Source organism: Oncorhynchus mykiss, chromosome 4 (genome assembly GCF_057628025.1).
Source record: "Oncorhynchus mykiss isolate SJ-2025 chromosome 4, ASM5762802v1, whole genome shotgun sequence".
Classification (NCBI taxonomy): Eukaryota; Metazoa; Chordata; class Actinopteri; order Salmoniformes; family Salmonidae; genus Oncorhynchus; species Oncorhynchus mykiss.
In genome coordinates, this window is record NC_143025.1 from 16,055,451 (window position 1) to 16,079,263 (window position 23,813).

Genomic DNA, 23,813 nt, shown 5'->3' on the forward strand with positions numbered 1-23,813 from the left:
CAACCTAAAATATTGTTATATTGTCAATCCCATACAGTTTATACAGGTTTTATACACATTTTCTGTAAAAATAGATTCTAAAATATGGTAAACAAAAAACGTAAACTTTTATGGTCTTTCTTGGAAAGCATTGCGTGTTATATGATACAATATCAGGACTTGTTGCATTTACAACTTGGTGATAGGACTTAGACAACTGATTTGAGCCAGTGTATGGCTGTAGATTGACAGCATTGTTTGAATGGAATGTAGGCATATTTGCAGTTGATATTTCTAATTATGGAATTATTCCTCTAAAACTGTCTGACTAGCTAGCTAACAAACATACAGTGCAGATATATTTTTCATATTCATTATTTTACACAATATCTTATCACATCACTGGCAAACCATGGTTGACCATCTCCCTGACCTTCTAGTATTCTAAGTCCTCATTCTATGGCCATGACACTCATTCATCAGTATTCCTCTGATATGTCATTTCCCGAAAAATTATTCAGGAGGTTAGTCGTTTAGGATTGTGGGAAATGTATTTTCTACACTCAAGTCAGCAAGCTCTGCCACAATCCCAGATGCTTAAGAAAATGACACAGAGCAACATACAAGGACAGGACATCACTGAGGCACACACAGAAATCATTTAATTGTTTGTAGAACTCTCCCATTTATTTTATACAGACAAGTACCCTTCTCAGGTCAGCTAAAAGATCACATGGAATGTTACAGTAAGATTTGGAATAAAATCCTAGATGTTAAAAACTTCACAAAAGGTAATCATCTTTCCCCCTCTCAATCTTTTTAAAGGTCCATATAGCCTCAGTACTTTTAGTTTTTTCTTAATTACATCACTAACCACACACTGTACATCGACTCTATTCAATAAATCAAAATAAAACAAACGGAAACACTGCAATTGTCTTACTGTAGCAGTTAATACACAAGTCCAGCCAGTCAGAATGAGAGGTGGTATCAACCAGCGTGTATTAGAAGCATACATTGATGATGTCGTGTGTAGCAAGTCAGAGTTGTCGTTGTGGACCGAGCAGTTGCCGGGGGAGCTCAGTTGCCACTGGTTACTGTCTGTTAGATGGGCTCATATGAAGTAAAAGAGTCCGTCCGTCTATCCTTCCATCCACTTGTGTGAAGAAGTGTGTGTTTGGGTCTCAGGAGGACACATTCATTATGAATTCCTTCATTATAAAAAGGGGTTGGAACAGTCAGGACTCTCCGTTTTGTACTCTGGAGACAGGGGGCTGCATAAAGTCTTTGAAGGGCCCCATGGCCTCCTTCAGCGCTGAGCTGACCTCAGAGGAGGAGCAGGTGATGCACTCCACCAGGGTAGGATACAGTGCAATGACCTGGGCCCACGTGGTCCCATCCACTGTAGGACACACATACACACACACACACACACACGCAATGCGGTGGGGAAAGAGAAAGGCAGAAGAGATGCAATGTGGGGATAGGAAAGGAAGGAGGGCAGAGGAGAGGAAGGTGGACAGAGGAGTGAGAAGAGAAGGAGAGAAGAGGAGGGCAGAGGAGAAGACGGGAGGAGTGGAATGGAGAGGATGGCAGAGGAGAAGAGGAAAGGGAAGAAGACGCAGAGGGAGAAGGAAGGGAGAGGAGGGGAAAAGGAGAGAGCCACAGAGACAGATGTGAGGGAGAAAGCAATTAAATAAATCATTATTTTTATGGAAAGCCAGAGGGAAATATAAATGACTTTTTGTCTGGATAAATGAGGTTATAAACAACCTCAAGGGCACTTTGAATGCCTTACTTTTGCCTCTGATTCCAAAAATCAAACATTGTAAATTGACCTAACAGGGTACATACAAATCAGATATAAATTGCATTTGCAAACATTCCCCATTGTACTGTGACACAAATTAATAATGATTGAAACCAGGTTTCCATCCAACCTTATTATGTGATTAAAGTACATTTCGGATAAAACATTTCACGAAAGGCAAACTTTCCAAATGTCGACAAAACTAAATACGCTAGACAAGGCGGGATCTTTATGTGTCTGTAAAATTAATTATGTGAAAAAATGGTAGTGGAATCATCTTTATCTGCAAATATTTATATAATAACCATCATATCGAAAGTAAACTTGGAAGTCACGCGATGACATCTTGTGTGGTCGTCCGACTACGACTCAGGAAAGCATGCAGTTTATTAGGCTGCAGATGAAATAAGGTATGATGAACTTCAACGGGTGGTAAAAGTGCACGATGAGCTTGATGCTCCTTCCAATAAATATTGAGGGTCTTATTCTGGTGACATGATGATCGATGCTTGGCTACTGTTTGAAAAATTAAAATAATCTCCCTCTTTTGTCCATAATAATCTCATCATGTAGGCAAACCTACCCACACTGTATCTGCCAGCTGTTGGCAAGTGTACATGCGCCAAGACCAGAGTGGGCACATTCCCTATATAACAATTTCATTTTTACAAAACCATCAGTAGAGTTGAAAATGTGATGGAAACCCATTTAACTTGTATTCTTTATTCGGTACATGGGAATTTAACCGCAAAAGTGTTTTTATGTGCATTAAATGCACAGAATTTGATCAGCAACATAAGAACTGTAGAGTTGTGGTTGAACAAGGACAAAATACATCTAGCTGGGCTTTATATGCATCAGCAAGACAGAACGGCAGCGTTGAGTAAGCTCAAGAGCAGGGGTGTCTTAACAGCAGCTAGTGCGCAATCTCTAATATTAAGGAAGTCTTCAGACTCATGAGAACACCCCATGATAAACTGTAGACCATACTACACTGCTCAAAAAAATTAAGGGAACACTTAAACAACACAATGTCAATCACACTTCTGTGAAATCAAACTGTCCACTTAGGTAGCAACACTGATTGACAATAAATGTCACATGCTATTGTGCAAATGGAATAGACAACAGGTGGAAATTATAGGCAATTAGCAAGACACCCCCAATAAAGGAGTGGTTCTGCAGGTGGTGACCACAGACCACTTCTCAGTTCCTATGCTTCCTGGCTAATGTTTTGGTCACTTTTGAATGCTGGCGGTGCTTTCACTCTAGTGGTAGCACGAGACAGAGTCTACAACCCACACAACTGGCTCAGGTAGTGTAGCTCATCCAGGATGGCACATCAATGCAAGCTGTGGCAAGAAGGTCAGCGTAGTGTCCAAAGCATGGAGGCGCTACCAGGAGTCAGGCCAGTACATCAGGAGACGTGGAGGAGGCCGTAGGAGGGCGACAACCCAGCAGCAGGACCGCTACCTCCGCCTTTGTGCAAGGAGGAGCAGGAGGAGCACTGCCAGAGCCCTGCAAAATGACCTCCAGCAGGCCACAAATGTGCATATGTCTGCTCAAACGGTCAGAAACAGACTCCATGAGGGTGGTATGAGGGCCCGATGTCCACAGGTGGGGGTTGTGCTTACAGCCCAACACCGTGCAGGACGTTTGGCATTTGCCAGAGAACACCAAGATTGGCAAATTCGCCACTGGCGCCCTGTGCTCTTCACAGATGAAAGCAGGTTCACACTGAGCACGTGACAGAGTCTGGAGACGCCGTGGAGAACGTTCTGCTGCCTGCAACATCCTCCAGCATGACCGGTTTGGCGGTGGGTCAGTCATGGTGTAGGGTAGCATTTCTTTGGGGGGCCGCACAGCCCTCCATGTGCTCGCCAGAGGTAGCCTGACTGCCATTAGGTACCGAGAGGAGATCCTCAGACCCCTTGTGAGACCATATGCTGGTGCGGTTGGCCCTGGGTTCCTCCTAATGCAAGACAATGCTAGACCTCATGTGGCTGGAGTGTGTCAGCAGTTCCTGCAAGAGGAAGGCATTGATGCTATGGACTGGCCTGCCCGTTCCCCAGACCTAAATCCAATTGAGCACATCTGGGACATCATGTCTCACTCCATCCACCAACGCCACGTTGCACCGCAGACTGTCCAGGAGTTGGCGGATGCTTTAGTCCAGGTCTGGGAGGAGATCCTTCAGGAGACCATCCGCCACCTCATCAGGAGCATGCCCAGGCGTTGTAGGGAGGTCATACAGGTACGTGGAGGCCACACACACTACTGAGCCTCATTTTGACTTGTTTTTAAGGACATGACATCAAAGTTGGATCAGCCTGTAGTGTGGTTTTCCACTTTAATTTTGAGTGTGACTCCAAATCCAGACCTCCATGGGTTGATAAATTTGATTTCCATTGATCATTTTTGTGTGATTTTGTTGTCAGCACATTCAACTATGTAAAGAAAAAAGTATTTAATAAGAATATTTCATTCATTCAGATCTAGGATGTGTTATTGTAGTGTTCCCTTTATTTTTTTGAGCAGTGTATTTACTATTTTTTGTAGCCGTCTATTTTACTACCACAAACCGATACTGGCACTAAGACCGCAGTCAACGTGCTGTATAGGGCCATAAGCAAACAAGAAAATGCTGATCCAGAGGCGGCGCTCCTATTGGCCGGGGGTTTTAATGAGGGAAACTGAAATCCATTTTACCTAATTTCTACCAGCCTGTCACCTGCGCAACTAGAGGCACAGGTGACATCTTTTACTCCAAAACACCTTTGCTCCACACACAGAAACACATACAAAGCTAACATGTGCCCAGTACAGAAGTGGTCCGATGAAGCGAATGCTAAACTACAGTACTGTTTCGCTAGCAACGACTGGAATATGTTCCGGGATTCATCCGAAGGCATGAGGAGTTTACCACATCAGTCACCGGATTCATTAATAAGTGCATTGACGACGTCGTCCCCACAGTGACCGTACCAACCAGAAGCCATGGATTATTGGTAACATCCGCACTGAGCTGCATGCGAGAGCTGACACTTTCAAGGAGCGGGACACTAATCCAGACGCTTATAAGAAATCCTGCTACGTCCTCCGACGAGCCATCAAACAGGCAAAGCGTCAACACAGGGTTAAGATCGAATCCTACTACACCGGCGCTTGTCGGATGTGGTAGGGCTTGCAAACTATCAAGGATTACAAAGGGAAACCCAGCCGGATTACCAGGATGAGTACTCGGAGCATGCGCTGACCAGCTGGAATGTTTCTTCACTGACATTTCCAACCTCTCTCTGAACCAGTCTAATACCTACATGTTTCAATCAGACCACCATAGTCCCTGTGCCCAAGAACGGCAAAAACCTGGCTAATTGACTACCGCCCCATAGCACTCACATCTGTAGCCATTAAATGCTTTGAAAGGCTGGTTATGGCTCACATCAACACCATCATACCAGAAACCCTGGACCCACTCCAATCGTTCCACAGATGACAAATCTCTATTGCACTCCTCACTGCTTTCTCCCAAATGGACAAGAGGAACACCTATGTGACAATGCTGTTCATCAACTACAGCTCAGCTTTCAATACCATAGTTCCCTTCAAGCTCATCACCAAGCTAGACTGAACACCTCCCACTGCAATTGGGGGCCCGCAGGGGTGCGTGCTTAGTCACCCCCTGTACTCCCTGTTCACTCATGACTGCGTGGCTGTGCACGACTTCAACACCATCATTAAGTTGCTGACGACACAACAATGTTAGGCCTGATCACTGGCAATGATGAGACAGCCTACAGGGAGGAAGGAGGTCAGGACAACAACCTCTCCCTCAACAAGACAAAGGATCTGATCGTGGGCTACGGGAAACGGAGGGTTGAGCACGCACCCATTTACGTCGACGGGCTGTAGTGGAACGGGCCGAGTGCTTCAAGTTTCTCGGTATCACTAAAGGCGTCCGCATACTTCCCAGCAAAAACAGTTCGGTAGAGTTCATGCATACAGTGCATTCAGAAAGTATTCAGACTCCTTCACTTTTTCAATATTTTGTTACGTTCCATCCTTACAGCTGCACAGCTATTTCAGGTCTCTCAGATCTGGTTCAAGTCCAGGCTCTAGCTGGGCCACTCAAGGACATTCAGAGACTTGTTCCGAAGCCACTCCTACATCGTCTTGGCTGTGAGCATGATGCTGCCACCATGCTTCACCGTAGGGATGGTGCCAGGTTTCCTCCAGATGTGAAGCTTGGCATTCAGGCCAAAGAGTTCAATCTTGGTTTCATCAGACAGGAGAATCTTGTTTCTCATGGTTTGAGAGTCCTTTACGTGCCTTTTGGCAAACTCCAAGCGGGCTGTCATGTGCCTTTTAATGAAGAGTGCCTTTTTGGTGGTGCTGCAGAGATGGTTGTCCTTCTGGAAGGTTCTCCCATCTCCACAGAGGAACTCTAGAGCTCTGTCAGAGTAACCATTGGGTTCTTGGTCACCTCCCTGACCAAGGCCCTTATCCCCCGATTGCTCAATTTGGCCAGGCTGCCAGCTCTAGGAAGAGTCTTGGTGGTTCCAAACTTCTCCCATTTAAGAATGATGGAGGCCACTGTGTTCTTGGGGACCTTCAAAGCTGCAGACCTGTCTTGGTACCCTTCCCCAGATCTGTGTCTTGACACAATCCTGTCTCGGAGCTCTACGGACAATTCCTTTGACCTCATGGCTTGGTTTTTGCCCTGACATGCACTGTCAACTGTGGGAGCTTATATAGACTGGTGTGTGCCTTTCCAAATAATGTCCATTGAATTTACCACAAGTGGACTCCAATCAAGTTGTAGAAATATCTCAAGGATGATCAATGGAAACAGAATGCACCTGAGCAAAATTTCCGAGTCTCATAAGCAAAGGGTCTTAATACTTATGTAAAGATATATTTACTTTATTTATACATTTGCAAAAATGTTCCGCTTTGTCATTATGGGGTATTGTGTGTTGATTGATGAGGAAAAACATGTATTTAATCAATTTTAGAATAAGGCTGTAACGTAACAAAATGTGGAAATAGGGAAGGGGTCTGATTTCTTTCCAAATGCACTGTATATTATGAGGACATTTTGTGATGTTTTTTTGTTCGTTTTGGACTTCGGTGAGGGGTTTTTCGGCTGTTCGGGGACACATTTTTTCTGGAAACAAGCCGGAGTTCGAAGCCGAAGTCTACGCCCCATCGTCGATGATTAGTGAAGAATCCATACTGTTGATCAGTCTTTGATGTCATTCAAAGAGAGACGACTCATTTTCATGCAAATGTTTTAATTGAAAAATACTGCACCAAACATCTTATTTAGGTAGTTGTAATGACAGATTTCTTGAGCTATCTTAGATTAATTCTGACTACGGGGTCTCAAAATAGACAAACAGCACTATTGCCGCTTTTGTCTTGTTTTTCAACCGAAGGTCTTTTAAGGAAGCATGCAAACACACTCATTCGGTTCGGTTAGCCAAGTTTGGCTAGGCGCCAGCCGAACTGAAGCATGCCGACGGCTTATTATTATTTTACCTAAATTTAACCAGGTAGGCTAGTTGAGAACAAGTTCTCATTTGCAACTGCGACCTGGCCAAGATAAAGCATAGCAATTCGACACATACAACAACACAGAGTTACACATGGAATAAACAAAAACATACAGTCAATAATACAGTAGAACAAAGAAAACAAAATTATATATACAGTGAGTGCAAATGAGGTAAGATATGGGAATTAAGGCAATAAATAGGCCCTGGTGGCGAAGTAATTACAATATAGCAAATTAAACACTGGAATGGTAGATGTGCAGAAGATGAATGTGCAAGTAGAGATACTGGGGTGCAAAGGAGCAAGATAAATAAATAAATAAATAAATACAGTATGGGGATGAGGTAGGTAGATATATGGGCTATGTACAGGTGCAGTGATCTGTGAGCTGCTCTGACAGCTGGTGCTTAAAGCTAGTGAGGGAGATATGAGTCTCCAGCTTCAGAGATTTTTGCAGTTCGTTCCAGTCATTGGCAGCAGAGAACTGGAAGGAAAGATGACCAAAGGAGGAATTGGCTTTGGGGGTGACCAGGGAGATATACCTGCTGGAGCGCGTGCTACGAGTGGGTGCTGCTATGGTAACCAGTGAGCTGAGATAAGGCGGGGCTTTACCTAGCAGAGACTTGTAGATAACCTGTAGCCAGTGGGTTTGGCGACGAGTATGAAGCGAGGGCCAACCAACGAGAGCGTACAGGTCGCAATGGTGGGTAGTGTATGGGGCTTTGGTGACAAAACGGATGGCACTGTGATAGACTGCATCCAGTTTGTTGAGTAGTGTTGGAAGCTATTGGAGGCTTAAGGATCTAGCATGGTCTATACCCACCAACACAATTGTAAATAGGGCACGATAACACCTCTTCACCCTCAGGAGACAAACGATCTGGCCCTCAGATCCTCAAAAAGTAGTATTTAGTTAAATAGTTAACCTAATAGTTACCATTTTTTCACTAACTTTTTTTGACTCATCACATACGCTGCTGCTACTGTTTATTATCTTTCATGTTGCCTAGTCACTTTATTCCTAGTTATGTGCATATCTACCTCAGTCACATTGTACATCGACTTGGTACTGGTAACCCGTGTACATAGCCAATTTATAGTTCATCATTGTAGATTTATTATTACGCGTTTTATTTTTCTATTAACATATTTTCTTTCTCCCTGCATTGTTGGGAAGGGCCCGCCGTAAGTAAGCATGTCACTGTTAGTCTACACCTGTTGTTTACGAAGCATGTGACAAATAACATTTGATATGAACAAGTTGGGGGAAAATGCGCATATGTTTTTATGCAGATTTTGGAATATTTGCATGAAAATCTGTCGCCTATTGGATGGAAACCGAGCTCGATATAGTAAAGAAAGTGTCAGTGTGTTTCCTAAGTAGTTGATTTCTACTCACCGTTTTCTGGCTGGGTCTTTTTAAGTGAGTCCATCAAAGTGCTGATAGCTTTTAAGACAAAGATGATTTCCGTCACTTGTTGCCTAAAAATAAAAGGAATGGAATAATTATACATATTCATGTAGTGCATAAAAAAAGAACCAAACAAGGGGACATACAATGAGTACCAACCTTCAAATCTTCACAAACAAATCATAGGTAAACATTTTTTTTAAAATGAAAACCCCTTTTTGCAGCTGGAGGCATGAATATATACACTGAGTATACCGAATACCTTCCTAATATTGAGTTACACCCCCCCACTTTTGCCCTCAGAACAGCCTCAATTCATTGGGGAATGGACTCTACAAGGTGTCGAAAGCATTCCACAGGGATGCTGGCCCATGTTGACTCCAACGCTTCCCACAGTTGTGTCAAGTTGGCTGGATGTCCTTAGGGTGGTGGACCATTCTTGATACACACAGGAAACTGTTGAGCGCGAAAAACCAGGCAGTGTTGCAGTTCTTGACACAAACCGATGCGCCTGGCACCTACTACCATACACCCTTCAAAGACACTTACAGTGGGGCAAAAAAGTATTTAGTCAGCCACCAATTGTGCAAGTTCTCCCACTTAAAAAGATGAGAGAGGCCTGTAATTTTCATCAAAGGTACACTTCACCTATGACAGACAAAATGAGAAAAAAAGTCCAGAAAATCACATTGTAGGATTTTTAATGAATTTATTTGCAAATTATGGTGGAAAATAAGTATTTGGTCAATAACAGAAGTTTCTCAATACTTTGTTATATACCCTTGGCAATGACAGAGGTCAAACGTTTTCTGTAATTCTTCACAAGGTTTTCACACACTGTTGCTGGTATTTTGGCCCATTCGTCCATACAGATATCCTCTAGAGCAGTGATGTTTTGGGGCTGTTGCTGGGCAACACAGACTTTCAACTTCCTCCAAAGATTTTCTATGGGGTTGAGATCTGGAGACTGGCTAGGCCACTCCAGGACCTTGAAATGCTTCTTATGAAGCCACTCCTTCGTTGCCCGGGCGGTGTGTTTGGGATCATTGTCATGCTGAAAGACCCAGCCACGTTTCATCTTCAATGCCCTTGCTGATGGAAGGAGGTTTTCACTCAAAATCTCACGATACATGGCCTCATTCATTCTTTCCTTTACACGGATCAGTCGTACTGGTCCCTTTGCAGAAAAACAGCCCAAAAGCATGTTTCCACCTCCATGCTTCACAGTAGGTATGGTGTTCTTTGGATGCAACTCAGCATTCTTTGTCCTCCAAACACGACGAGTTGAGTTTTTACCCAAAAGTTATATTTTGGTTTCATCTGACCATATGACATTCTCCCAATCTTCTTCTGGATCATCCAAATGCTCTCTAGCAAACTTCAGACGGGCCTGGACATGTACTGGCTTAAGCAGGGGGACACGTCTGGCACTGCAGGATTTGAGTCCCTGGCGGCGTAGTGTGTTACTGATGGTAGGCTTTGTTACTTTGGTCCCAGCTCTCTGCAGGTCATTCACTAGGTCCCCCTGTGTCGTTCTGGATTTTTGCTCACCGTTCTTGTGATCATTTTAACCCCACGGGGTGAGATCTTGCGTGGAGCCCCAGATCGAGGGAGATTATCAGTGGTCTTGTATGTCTTCCATTTCTTAATAATTGCTCCCACAGTTGATTTCTTCAAACCAAGCTGCTTACCTATTGCAGATTCAGTCTTCCCAGCCTGGTGCAGGTCTATGTCATATATACATATATTCATACACATAGCTCATATATTATACAGCGCCAAACTTATCCGCTTGACTCAAGTCATTGCACGCACCCCTGTCCAAACAGGAAGCACCCTACCCCCAACCTTAAACTGCCCCTCTCAGTTCTCCCTACCTCACGATCCCCTGACACACAAATACCTTCTTGCATAAACACACACACTCCATCCCCCCTCTACTGGTCGGGTGCCCAGAGCAGAAGATTCTGCTGTGCACCATGGGGGCTCCTGCTCTGGCTGGAGCAGATCCGCCTCCAACCCTTCGGGACCATTCAGAAGGCGACACAACAAGACTCCACCTACATCATTCTATGTATAAAAACTGTTGTAACCTTTGTCTAAGCCCTTTTTCAGCTAACTCCATTTTGAGTTATATGAATCAGGTCTGTGCACGTTAAAACTGTAGGACAAGATATCTTTTGACTCAATAAACTGCCTTTTTGTTACAACTGAAATCCACTCTGTCCAGAGTCCATGATTTGGTCTCACTCTCCTGTAAGTAAATCATCAACATCTACAATTTTGTTTCTGGTGTCCTTTGACAGCTCTTTGGTCTTGGCCATAGTGGAGTTTGGAGTGTGACTGTTTGAGGTTGTGGACAGGTGTCTTTTATACTGATAACAAGTTCAAACAGGTGCCATTAATACAGGTAATGAGTGGAGGACAGAGGAGCCTCTTAAAGAAGAAGTTACAGGTCTGAGAGCCAGAAATCTTGCTTGTTTGTAGGTGACCAAATACTTATTTTCCACCATAATTTGCAAATAAATTCATTAAAAATCCTACAATGTGATTTTCTGGATTTTTTTTCTCATTTTGTCTGTCATAGTTGAAGCGTACCTATAATGAAAATTACAGGCCTCTCATCTTTTTACGTGGGAGAACTTGCACAATTGGTGGCTGACTAAATACTTTTATATTTTGTCTTGCCCATTCACCCTCTGAATGGCACACATACACAATCCATGTCTCAAGTATTACAAATGTAACCTGTATCCTCCCCTTCAATTACACTGACTGAAGTGGATTGACATCAATAAGGGATCATAGCTTTCACCTGGATTCACCTGGTCAGTCTGTGTCAGGGAAAGAGCAGGTATTCCTAATGTTTTGTATACTCACTGTATATAATTTGTATCAGTCCGTGTGGAATTCGCTCAGGTAATAGAGAAAAAAAACATAGAAAAGGAACAGGAGCAGTTTGAAAAAAGGTGTGTATCTGAAGGATGCAAATGTAATTATGCTGTTAACCTGAGAAGTTGGCAATCAAGCTTCATCCTCTGTCCACTATTGAAGACAGTGAAAAGACTGTTACACTATGCCACCATGGTAAACAAACACAGAAGACATTCTAGGATGACAGTACACCTACCAGGGAATCTACCCCATACAGGGCCTTTGGAAAGTATTCAGAGCCCTTGATGTTTTCCACATTTTGTTACGTTACAACCTTATTCTAAAATGGATAAAACATGTAAAAAAAAATTAAACTCCACAATACCTCATGTCAAATTTTTGCAAATGTATTAAAAACAAAAAAGAAATACCATGTACATAAGTATTCAGACCCTTCGTTATGAGAATTTAAATTGAGCTCAGGTGCATCCTGTTTCCATTGATCATCCTTGAGATGTTTCTACAACTTGATTGAAGTCCACCTGTGGTAAATTCAATTGATTGGACATGATTTGGAAAGGCACATACCTGTCTATATAAGGTCCCACAGTTGACAGTGCATGTCAGAGCAAAAACCAAGTCATGAGGTCAAAGGAATTGTCCGTAGGATTGTGTCAAGGCACAGATCTGGGGAAGGGTACCAAAAAAATGTCTGCAGCATTGAAGGTCCTCAAGAACACAGTGGCCTCCATCATTCTTAAATGGAAGAAGTTTGGAACCACCAATCCTCTTCCTAGAGCTGGCCGCCTGGCCAAACTGAGCAATCAGGGGATAAGGGCCTCGGTCAGGGAAGTGACCAAGAACCCGATGGTCACTCTGACAGAGATCTAGAGTTCCTCTGTGGAGATGGGAGAACCTTCCAGAAGGACAACCATCTCCTTTATCTCTCAATAAAAGGCACATGACAGCCCGCTTGGAGATTGCCAAAAGGCACCTAAAGACTCTCAAACCATGAGAAACAAGATTAAATTATCTGAGAAAACCAAGATTAAACTCTTTGGCCTGAATTCCAAGCGTCATGTCTAGAGGGAACCTAGCATCATCCCTACAGTGAAGCATGGTGGTGGCAGCATCATGCTGTGGGAATGTTTTTCAGCAGCAGGGACTGAAAGACTAGTCAGGATCGAGGCAAAGATCAACAGAGCAAAGTACAGAGAGATCATTGATATAAACCTGCTCCAGAGCGCTCAGGACCTCAGACTGGGGTAAAAGTTCACCTTCCAATAGGACAACGACCCTAAGCACACAGCCAAGACAATGCAGGAGTGGCTTTGGGACAAGTCTCTGAATGTCCTTGCGTGATCCCGGCAAGAGGCCGGACTTGAACCCAATCGAACATCTCTGGAGAGACCGTAAAATAGCTGTGCAGCAACGCTCCCCATCCAACCTGACAGAGCTTGAGATAATCTGCAGAGAAGAATGGGAGAAAATCCCCAAATACAGGTGTGCCAAGCTTGTAGCATCATACCCAAGAAGACCCGAGGCTGTAATTGCTGCCAAAGGTGCTTCAACAAAATACTGAATAATGGGTTGGAATACTTATGTAAATGTGATTTTTTTTTAAATGCATATTTAATAAATTAGCAAACATTTAAAAAAAAAAAAAGTTTTTGCTTTGATGAGGGGGAAAAATTATTTATTCCATTTTAGAATAAGGCTGTAACCTAACAAAATGTGGAAAAAGTCAAGGGGCCTGAATACTTTCCGAAGGCACTGTATGAATACCAAGAGATCGAAAGAGAAACGGGGAAAGAGAAAGGACGAGAGAGACTAGGGGGAAGAAAAATGATGAGACTAGAGGAATATGGATGGAGAAACTGATGCCAGTTCTCAGCACAAGTACATGTGCATAAAAGCACTAAATATGCTGCGTTTTGGTGCGTCTTCTACAGGGGTCGTGGTCTCACCATCCCTGTTCTAGAAATAATTTGAGTGATGTAAGTGGACTCACCTGGGCAGTGGGCAGCGTCCACTCAGCCTTTCATTGTCCACGTAGCGCCTCAACACGTCTTGGGACCTCTTGAGGAGCACGGAGAGGGCCATGCGGGAGATGTAGCCTTCCTGGGGCGTGGACACCTTGTTACTGAAAGAGAACTGGAGCAGCGTCTCAAAACACACTTTGGAGAACTCCTCCCGCATCCGTGCGTCTACCTCTGCCTCTGTGGAGGGAAATATGGTTGTATTTCCAAAGATTGTGATATGTGGTTGTCATGCCTATTTGAATGCCCTTGTTGTAAGTCACTGTGATATAAGAGCATCTACTAAATAACTAGAATGAGAAACGTACAAAACATTTCGTTTCAGAAGGGATGCTAGAAAATAGTTTTTTTCTGTGTTTTTGATCAAATCAAATTTTATTTGTCACATGCTCCAAATACAACAGGTGTAGGTAGACCTTACCGTGAAATGCTGACTTACAAGCCCTTAACGAACATTATATACTATAGATTCATTAATAAAATGTTGAAATGATACATTGTAACCAACAGAAGTGTATGGACTATGTTAACATATCGTTAGGGGAAAAGCAAAAGGGACTGGAATAAGAGCTGGTGTTCTTTCCTTACCTGTGAATGAGGAGGACTGTGAGTGAATAGATCCTTTATTAAGCATGGCCATAATCTGGCCAACAAAGTCTTTGGGGATGAAGATGGCAAACGGCAAGATCTCTGTGCTGATCAACTGCACCACCTACAGAGAGAGGACACACACAGACCTCAGAGATTGGCAGGTATGAAGGCAGTAATACAATTCAAAGATTGGTTTAAATGTGGTCAGTCGGTCAGGTTTTTACCTCAACGTCAATGGCTTCATTCTTCTGGAACTCCTGGATGGACACATTGTCTGGAGGTGTGCTGTAAAACAGGAACAGAAACGCAATTAATGAGCTTCAGCTTTATGGCTAATCAAGACCCAGTCCTCCATCCATTGTCAATACTGAATCAATGCCTGTTTCCCAGAATCTGAGGAACATTCAGGTGCGTAATTTTTTTTTTAACATAAATAAATTACATTTTAAGGTGCAATATGTAGAAATCGCTCCACGTATATTTTACAAACTGTCTGAGAAAGGGTATACCTACCTTTTGGTGAAAAGGAAGTCTTTGAAGGCATTGGCCAGCTCTGGCCACATAGTGTCAAACTTTCGAGAGGAGGCATGCTGACGGGCCACGGGCAGCCCGGTGGACAGCACCTTGAGCAGGGATGACACAGCTAGCTTCCACGTGCTCTCTGATGGACACCCATACTTTAGGCCCAGGGGCATCCGCAGGGTCTGTGGAGGAAGGAGAGAAATAGTGGGGTTGGAACACAATGGGAGTCTTCAATGTATGGACCAGCCTGGTTGACAGGTCTGCTAGTGGATTAGCTAACACCTAGGCTCGACTTCCAGGCTATTTCCTCAGGATCTATGGGGGAAAGGAGAGAGGGTAACGGGGAAATTAAGATCACAAAGGTTAATATTTAGATGTAGTGTGATTGAGATAACGTGTAGCATATTCTCTGTAACGAGAGGGGAAGTGGCGTTGGAAACACAATGGGAGTCTTCAACGTATGGACTTGCCTGGTGCTCGATCTGCTAGCGCAGGAGGGAAAAAAACCTATTCCTGATGGTCTTGTGTGTGTGACTCACTAATGACGCAGAGACCTGCAGGTATAACATCAATCACAGACACATCTAAACAATGATGTCTTGAGCCATTGATGTCTATGCATTTTAGTCTCAAAACCAGGGAAAGAATAAGCAACGGAACAGAAACGGCTCCCTCTTTCCATACACAGCTGGCCTCCCAAAGGTTAGGATTTTATGGCTATGACCTCCGTTCTCAGGAGAGGGAGAGGAGGGTTGGTTTGAACCTATCCATAGAAAAACTCGAATGAGGTCGTAGCAGAGTAGTAGTTCTGGGAGTTGCTTTAAGAAGATAATGGGAGTCAGATCGTCCCACACACACCAGACCAGGGCTTGTTGGGAAACAACTTGGTATGTCATTGACCCACAGGAAACAATAGAGGAACACCTGACAGCTTTGTAAAGAGATGTTGTTTCCCACGACAAAGAGCAGCTTGTTTATGACAGAAACACTAGTCACTGGAGTATGATAGACTAATGGGAGATATGAAAGATTTTTAGAATCTTTAAATTAGGGAGTAGTAGTTTCACAACCAGAACCAGCACTAGGAGTTCAAGTTTCCAAGCAACTCCTTTTACATAAACACGTATAAACAAAATAACATGTCTTGGTGATGTTGGAGACAGCACCTTGATGATGTTCTGTAGGACTTTCTCGTTGATGACGGCTTTGTGACAGGCTGTTTTGTGGTAGAGGTCCACCACCACCTCCAGGGACCTCTCAGCAAAGGGCACATAGTTTAAGGCAACCCATTCGGCCTGTGCAGAGAGAGAGAGAGAGAGAGAGAGAGAGAGAGAGAGAGAGAGAGAGAGAGAGAGAGAGGGGGGGGGGTTAACTAAAGCTGAAAACATCCCTCCATTCAAACACTAAGAGGAGCAAAGAACCATATAACTTGTTGTAGAACTACTGTACATGTGCAAATATGGACAGCACGACACAAACAGTCAGTAAGATAAGTGATAGGAGGATGGGACTTGAGAGGTAGGTAGTAGATTCAGAGAGAGCGGCATATCCACTGGTTAATCAGCCTCTTCAGGATTCCGTGATCATTTTCTTTTAGCAAAATCAACAATTCCCTGCATATTATTCGAGGCCTTGAAGATTTGACCAATCGTCGCACTATTTCCGCATAAAACAGTCAAACCATCGCAATATTATCACATAGAACTGATCCATGACCACAGAACACAAAGAGGGCTTGCAATTTCAACAATTCACCTGACATTTACTGCATAATATGGTTCAATCAACTCACATGTCAACAAACTCTTTGACAGAATTGTTGCGACGAATCGGACAAAAACATCATTGCATATCGCCATGCAAAATGTCCAAATTGCAGCAGCAAAATCAAGAATTTGGGCCTGCAAATTTCACAAAAAATCCAAGCGAAATCCTGGAGGGACTGTTTAGTGACGGACAGAACAGATAGGGGTAGGTAGGTAACATGGAGTGAGATGAAGTAGAATACGTCTTACCATGCATGCGGTGGGTGAAATAGTGATGGGACCATTGAACAGTAACACAGCTGAGTACAGTACTAAAGGAGGCTGAAGGGGGAGGTGGAACTCACCGGTGTAAACAGCTGGATCTAAAGGTTGATCCAGTGAGTAGATGGATAGTACGACAAAAACAGAACAACGAGAAGAAGGTTGGAGTTAACTTGTTTGCTGGTGCCTGGTGTTATTATACCAACTTGTCGCCACTGTCCAATTGACTGACAGTGGCAATCATGTTTCTTAATGGTTTGATTGAACAACAAAACTGACTGACAGTATGAATGACTGACAGGTCAAGTGACAGACAGACTTGGAGCTTTTACTGGTGAGAGTAGCGATAGCATTAATTAGCAAAGCTGATTCAGCCACCACCATGAAATCAAAACCACTCATCAATACAACATACTGCATCAGCAGCTGCTACACCAGATGATTTCATCAAAGACCAAACTGTTTGACAGGCTTTTTTTATGTAAGTGTGAGAATACAAACAAGTGAGGATAACACTGAGATGAGATCCTAGCTTTGTTTTAAAGATTCCCTTCTGTTACAAACTCAGTGTGAACAAAGCAGGTATCATCCAATAGCCTACTTTAAGAAAAAGGGTTGTACGAGTTAAGTGAATCCAACTTGTCCTTCAAAAGAGAAGAATTATGAACTTGGTCTGATACCTGCCGAAAGCCGGAAAAAGGTCACCTGGGGCTAGCGTGCTGCCAGCCTGAGGGGCTAGCGTGCTGCCAGCCTGAGGGGCTAGCGTGCTGCCAGCCTGAGGGGCTAGCGTGCTGCCAGCCTGAGGGGCTAGCGTGCTGCCAGCCTGAGGGGCTAGCGTGCTGCCAGCCTGAGGGGTTAGCGTGCTGCCAGCCTGAGGGGCTAGCGTGCTGCCAGCCTGAGGGGTTAGCGTGCTGCCAGCCTGAGGGGCTAGCGTGCTGCCAGCCTGAGGGGCTGGTGGGAATGAGAGAGAGAAAGAAGAGAGATAGTTTATGGCTGCTGATGCGGTTTAAAAGACCTAGCTGTGTGTCTTTTGATTAGAACAATGGGAGCGGGGCAAATTAGGACCAGACAAAGGAAAGGGGAGGGGCTTAATTAATGTCACGAGACGGGGGGGGGGGGGGGGGTGACCATTTTCAGAAAGCCTGGAAAGAAACGGATGACTGGGATAGGAAATGTTTCAACATTCCATCAATGGAAAAAATCTGAGGTATCGAGGAGAGAGAGAGACAGACTTGCACACAAAGCGTCGGCAGAGAGAGACAGATTGTGATTCATTACCTGGTTGTATTTAGCGTTGGCCACATGTTTGGTTTCCATCTTGCCGTACTGGGGGGGTTTGCAGGAGAACTCGACGAAAAGGAGCAGCTGTTCAAAGATGGCTGGGTACATGACCTGCAGGTTCTCTGGGCCCACGCAGATGGCCTGCAGACAGAGAGACAGTAACCTCACTCACTACTGACCTCACTAGAACCAGGGAACCTCACTCACTACTGACCTCACTAGAACCAGGGAACCTCACTAACTGCTAACTACCATCAGGCTAAACAAGGTTATGCTACACAGTCACATACTGTCCATTAGTAGGTCAGGAGAAAAGGAACAATGACACTTTAAATCAATGTGCTAGTTTCCATAACAGAGGACAACAAAGGAATAGCAACTGTGTCCATCTAATAAAAAGGGAACTTTGAGAGCATTTAAGTGTGTGTGTGTCTGTGTGTGTGTGTGTGTGTGTGGGGATTGGCTTTGGCTATAAAAATGTTAAAATTTTTGTGCTGCGGCCCACCCACCTTCTGCAGCACATCGAGCGCGGTGAGCACGGCCTCCTGCAGGCTGGTGAGGACAGCCTCGGTGTAAGAGGGCAGGATGAAGGGCGAGGCGTCACTGCTGATGGGTATGGACACGGCCCCGTGGAGGATCACCCCCAGTTTCCTCAGGTCCTCCATGCTGAAGCCAGTCTTTATGTGCTGGTAGAGGGCAGGGAAGATCTGGACTAACGCTGTCAGGAAGGGCTGGCTGGGGACGAAGGAGGGTCTGTCTGTCCCCGTCCCGCCACTAGGGGGCCTCGTGCTGTCTGTGCCCGTCCGGTACCAGGTGTTCCACGCCGACCACCACAGCGCCGCATCCTCCAGTGCCGATTCCTCCCCTGGGGGAGGGGCCTGGAGTTCGGCGCCGTTGTAGCTCGTCAGCCTCTCCAGCATCGAGTCGGAGCGCAGCAGGGGTCTGCCGGGGCCCGGGGCGCTGAGGGGGTCGATGAGGACGGGGGGAACACCCATGGCAGCCAGAGCGTCGGTGGGCATGGCGGAGTCCTTGACGGGTGTGGCGATCTGAAGGATCTCCTGGAAGGACTTGAGCGCGGCCAGGGAAACCTCACTGTTCTTACTGAGGGCAGCAGACTGGATGTGGTCCAACAGAACCTCCCACGCCTTGAAGTAGTCACCTGTGGAGTGGACACAGAACCAGGTAAGAAGAGGAAAATATTGGGGCCTATTCATTAAATTAGTATTTTGCATATGCGTGGGGACAGGGCAATGAGGAGGAGGAGCACTGTCCATAAATCACTAATCTTCCTCCTCCTGTCATTGAGTATAGACATAAGAGATGAATGAAAAAAAGCTTGAAATAAAAACACATGACCACACACAGACAGGGACACACACACCTAGCTGCTGCAGCAGGTATCTCCTGGTGTTGAAGATACGAGCCACCCCTGCCAGCGTCAGCACCCAGGTCTCCGCCCACTGTTTCTCAGCTGTGTCCCGTGAGTGGTGGATGAGGATGTTCCCGCCCCCCGACTCAATCTTTTCCTTATCGGCCGTAGTGGAAGACTTCCTCACACAGTCCAGCAGGTGGAACAGAACCTGGTTTTATGGACCGCCAGAGGGCAGATGACCAATAAGCTTGTTAAAATCATACTGGGTGGTTTCAAGTATTAGCAGCAGGACTTAATCACGTATGACCAGGTTCAAATTGACAGATCCCAAACGTACAATCCTATTTGACCGCATGTTTCCTTGATAGACGATGGCCAGTGACTGAACGATGGAATAGCTTCCAGTATGCCATAGGAGTCTACAGCCATGCATCATTCATGTGATTACTGTTAGTGACTAGACGGTACCTTCCAGACCACGATGTGCCAGGTGGGCTGCTGCAGCAGGGTGCCGTGGGCAGCGATGGTGGAGAACATGGTCTGACCGGCGCTCTTCCTGACGGCGGGCCGGGGATCCACACACAGCTGGCCCAGCTTGGCGTACAGACACAGCCACAGGCAGTCGAAGGGAGGGGCCGGGTGGAAGGGCCTGTTCAAGGGCTCACCCTTTTCCTGAGCCTGCTTCTGCAGCGCGGCCTCCTCCCTCTCTAGTTCCTGGGTGATGGCCTCGCCCCTCTGGAAGAAGTAGTCGGAGATGTTCCACTGTGGGGGAAAACAGGGGGAGGGTGAGAGGTTGACTGAAATCACTAGCAGACAGTCACTTTCAAAAATCATTGTTGAAATACTAGAAAAGTAATACCTTGGGGGAACACAACAGCAATTATAACAGTATCAACAAACTCAATACTATATAGGATATAAAACAATATATGCCACATACTGCGGTCATACCAGGAATCCTATGGAGGTGAGGCTGATGTTGAGTTAGGGTTAGCGTTAGTCATTGTCTGTTCGGTCTCACCAGGAGTCCTATGGAGGTGAGGCTGATGTTGAGTTAGGGTTAGCGTTAGTCATTGTGTGTTCAGTCTCACCAGGAGTCCTATGGAGGTGAGGCTGATGTTGAGTTAGGGTTAGCGTTAGTCATTGTGTGTTCAGTCTCACCAGGAGTCCTATGGAGGTGAGGCTGATGTTGAGCTCCTGGTTCTGGAGGCCGAAGCTGCCAGCTACGTCCACTACGATCTGGAGGCACGCGCAAGGCATGGTGGGGAGGAAGTCAGTCACCACCAACTGCAGGCACTGGAAGGCTGTTCGGATCAATGACTCTCTGGGGTACAGGAGGAAATACAGCAGGCGAGATCAATTAAAGGTGCACTACGCAGAAATCACTCTGCCATTTCCTGGCTGCTAAAATAAATAAAATTGTTTTCCTCATTTCATTTTATGTGACAAAACAAGCAATGCATAGTGCAGAGAATCATTGTACAATCTAAACCACTGTGAAATATCTTCTTAAGAACACAAATTCTTATTTTCAGCTGTTTGAAGACGTACAAAACTAAAATTAAGAGACGCTCAAACAAAACTTAAGAACGGGAAACATAGCAATAGCACATATAGAACCGATCTACAGCTTCTTAGACTTGCTTTCAATGAAAAATGACAGATCTATAACTCACATTTGGTCGGGTCACCCAAAAATTAACATTACCTCTAAGCGTTACTACTGCTAAAATAGTAAAGAAGTACATCATCTCTGCACGCTTCAATGGTATCCCTCTTCCCATCTATACTTTCATCCCTCCCTCGCGCGCTCTCTCACCCCTGGTCGTTGCGGATGGCCCCTATTACGCCCAGCACTAAGGGCCAGCCGGGCCCCAGACTGTCCCCTTGGCTCTGGAGGATCTGCAGCACGCTCTCCAGCTGCTTCTGACGGATGTCTGCATGGAGCACGTTGGACAGCTCCTTCAGCGGGTTCAACAACAGGAGCTGCAGCCTCTGACGGAGGGACAGAGGGCAACCAGTGAAGAACAAACACCATTGTAAATACACTCCATTTTTACGTTTATTTAAAGGTCTCCATTCCTTTGAAACTCTGTTATGTTTACTGTTTATTTCACACCTGTTTATTAAACATGTTTCCCATGCCAATAAATTAAAATGGAATTGCCAGAGCGTGAGAGAGAGAGAGAGAGATGGGGACAGAGAGGAAGAAAGAGGGCAGGGAGTGGCCTTAAGATCTAAACATGCCAACTATGTGTGGGTGGGTTGGCATGGTGAAGCGCACTAATAGCTAGTCATATCACCTTCCATTGCATTGTAACAGTCTTCCAACTTCTAGACAGGAAATGTTCCAGCATCCCCTGTGTTTGGATTACTGGGTGAAGATGAGAGAGATGGGGTAGTAGTAGTACCTGGTTCTGTGCCAGAGGGGGGTTGTGTTTGTAGGCCAGGCCAGCTTTGATTAGGGAGGTCACAGCCTCAGCCCCCCACTCTCTCATTCTGGCATTGGGGTGCTGGCAGACCTGCAGCAGGGAACAGAGGGTAGGCACAGGGAGAGGGAGATCACACGGTACACGAGCATGGAGAGGGAGATCACACGGTACACGAGCATGGAGAGGGAGATCACACGGTACACGAGCATGGAGAGGGAGATCACACGGTACACGAGCATGGAGAGGGAGATCACACGGTACACAAGCAGGGAGAGGGAGATCACACGGTACACGAGCATGGAGAGGGAGAAAGAGGAAGGGGGGGTAGAGAGAGAGCGAAAGGGATCTGGGTTAGGGCTGTTCAAACAGTACAGTGCCTTGCGAAAGTATTCGGCCCCCTTGAACTTTGCGACCTTTTGCCACATTTCAGGCTTCAAACATAAAGATATAAAACTGTATTTTTTTGTGAAGAATCAACAACAAGTGGGACACAATCATGAAGTGGAACGACATTTATTTGATATTTCAAACTTTTTTAACAAATCAAAAACTGAAAAATTGGGCGTGCAAAATTATTCAGCCCCCTTAAGTTAATACTTTGTAGCGCCACCTTTTGCTGCGATTACAGCTGTAAGTCGCTTGGGGTATGTCTCTATCAGTTTTGCACATCGAGAGACTGAAATTTTTTCCCATTCCTCCTTGCAAAACAGCTCGAGCTCAGTGAGGTTGGATGGAGAGCATTTGTGAACAGAGGTTTTCAGTTCTTTCCACAGATTCTCGATTGGATTCAGGTCTGGACTTTGACTTGGCCATTCTAACACCTGGATATGTTTATTTTTTAACCATTCCATTGTAGATTTTGCTTTATGTTTTGGATCATTGTCTTGTTGGAAGACAAATCTCCGTCCCAGTCTCAGGTCTTTTGCAGACTCCATCAGGTTTTCTTCCAGAATGGTCCTGTATTTGGCTCCATCCACCTTCCCATCAATTTTAACCATCTTCCCTGTCCCTGCTGAAGAAAAGCAGGCCCAAACCATGATGCTGCCACCACCTTGTTTGACAGTGTGTTCAGGGTGATGAGCTGTGTTGCTTTTACGCCAAACATAACGTTTTGCATTGTTGCCAAAAAGTTCAATTTTGGTTTCATCTGACCAGAGCACCTTCTTCCACATGTTTGGTGTGTCTCCCAGGTGGCTTGTGGCAAACTTTAAAACAACACTTTTTATGGATATCTTTAAGAAATGGCTTTCTTCTTGCCACTCTTCCATAAAGGCCAGATTTGTGCAATATACGACTGATTGTTGTCCTATGGACAGAGTCTCCCACCTCAGTTGTAGATCTCTGCAGTTCATCCAGAGTGATCATGGGCCTCTTGGCTGCATCTCTGATCAGTCTTCTCCTTGTATGAGCTGAAAGTTTAGAGGGACGGCCAGGTCTTGGTAGATTTGCAGTGGTCTGATACTCCTTCCACTTCAATATTATCGCTTGCACAGTGCTCCTTGGGATGTTTACAGCTTGGGAAATCTTTTTGTATCCAAATCCGGCTTGAAACTTCTTCACAACAGTATCTCGGACCTGGTGTGTTCCTTGTTCTTCATGATGCTCTCTGCGCTTTTAACGGACCTCTGAGACTATCACAGTGCAGGTGCATTTATACAGAGATTTGATTACACACAGGTGGATTGTATTTATCATCATTAGTAATTTAGGTCAACATTGGATCATTCAGATATCCTCACTGAACTTCTGGAGAGAGTTTGCTGCACTGAAAGTAAAGGGGCTGAATAATTTTGCACACCCAATTTTTCAGTTTTTGATTTGTTAAAAAAGTTTGAAATATCCAATAAATGTCGTTCCACTTCATGATTGTGTCCCACTTGTTGTTGATTCTTCACAAAAAAATACAGTTTTATATCTTT

At 44.9% G+C, this 23,813-nt stretch overlaps 1 protein-coding gene across 10 annotated transcripts in view; it reads right to left on the reverse strand.

Annotated features, from left to right (window-relative positions):
• Positions 1-639: 639 nt before the first annotated feature.
• Positions 640-23,813, reverse strand: part of LOC110522742 (protein MON2 homolog) — a 59,781-nt gene continuing 36,607 nt past the window's right edge. For 4 of the 10 annotated variants that reach the window (XM_036969112.2, XM_090231277.1, XM_090231270.1 and 1 more), the window contains 16 exons: positions 21,874-21,984; positions 21,282-21,457; positions 20,624-20,786; positions 19,931-20,224; positions 19,472-19,670; positions 18,600-19,249; positions 18,088-18,231; positions 16,893-16,910; positions 15,949-16,077; positions 14,774-14,964; positions 14,485-14,545; positions 14,258-14,381; positions 13,642-13,849; positions 11,766-11,801; positions 8,745-8,827; positions 640-1,381 (listed from right to left, as the gene is read on the reverse strand). In XM_036969112.2, coding sequence (XP_036825007.2) covers positions 1,218-1,381; positions 8,745-8,827; positions 11,766-11,801; positions 13,642-13,849; positions 14,258-14,381; positions 14,485-14,545; positions 14,774-14,964; positions 15,949-16,077; positions 16,893-16,910; positions 18,088-18,231; positions 18,600-19,249; positions 19,472-19,670; positions 19,931-20,224; positions 20,624-20,786; positions 21,282-21,457; positions 21,874-21,984 — 2,751 coding nt within the window. In that variant the 3' untranslated portion in view covers positions 640-1,217. The remainder of the gene's footprint in view (positions 1,382-8,744; positions 8,828-11,765; positions 11,802-13,641; positions 13,850-14,257; positions 14,382-14,484; positions 14,546-14,773; positions 14,965-15,948; positions 16,078-16,892; positions 16,911-18,087; positions 18,232-18,599; positions 19,250-19,471; positions 19,671-19,930; positions 20,225-20,623; positions 20,787-21,281; positions 21,458-21,873; positions 21,985-23,813) is intronic. The other 6 variants (XM_036969115.2, XM_090231272.1, XM_090231268.1 and 3 more) reach the window with 3 other exon arrangements.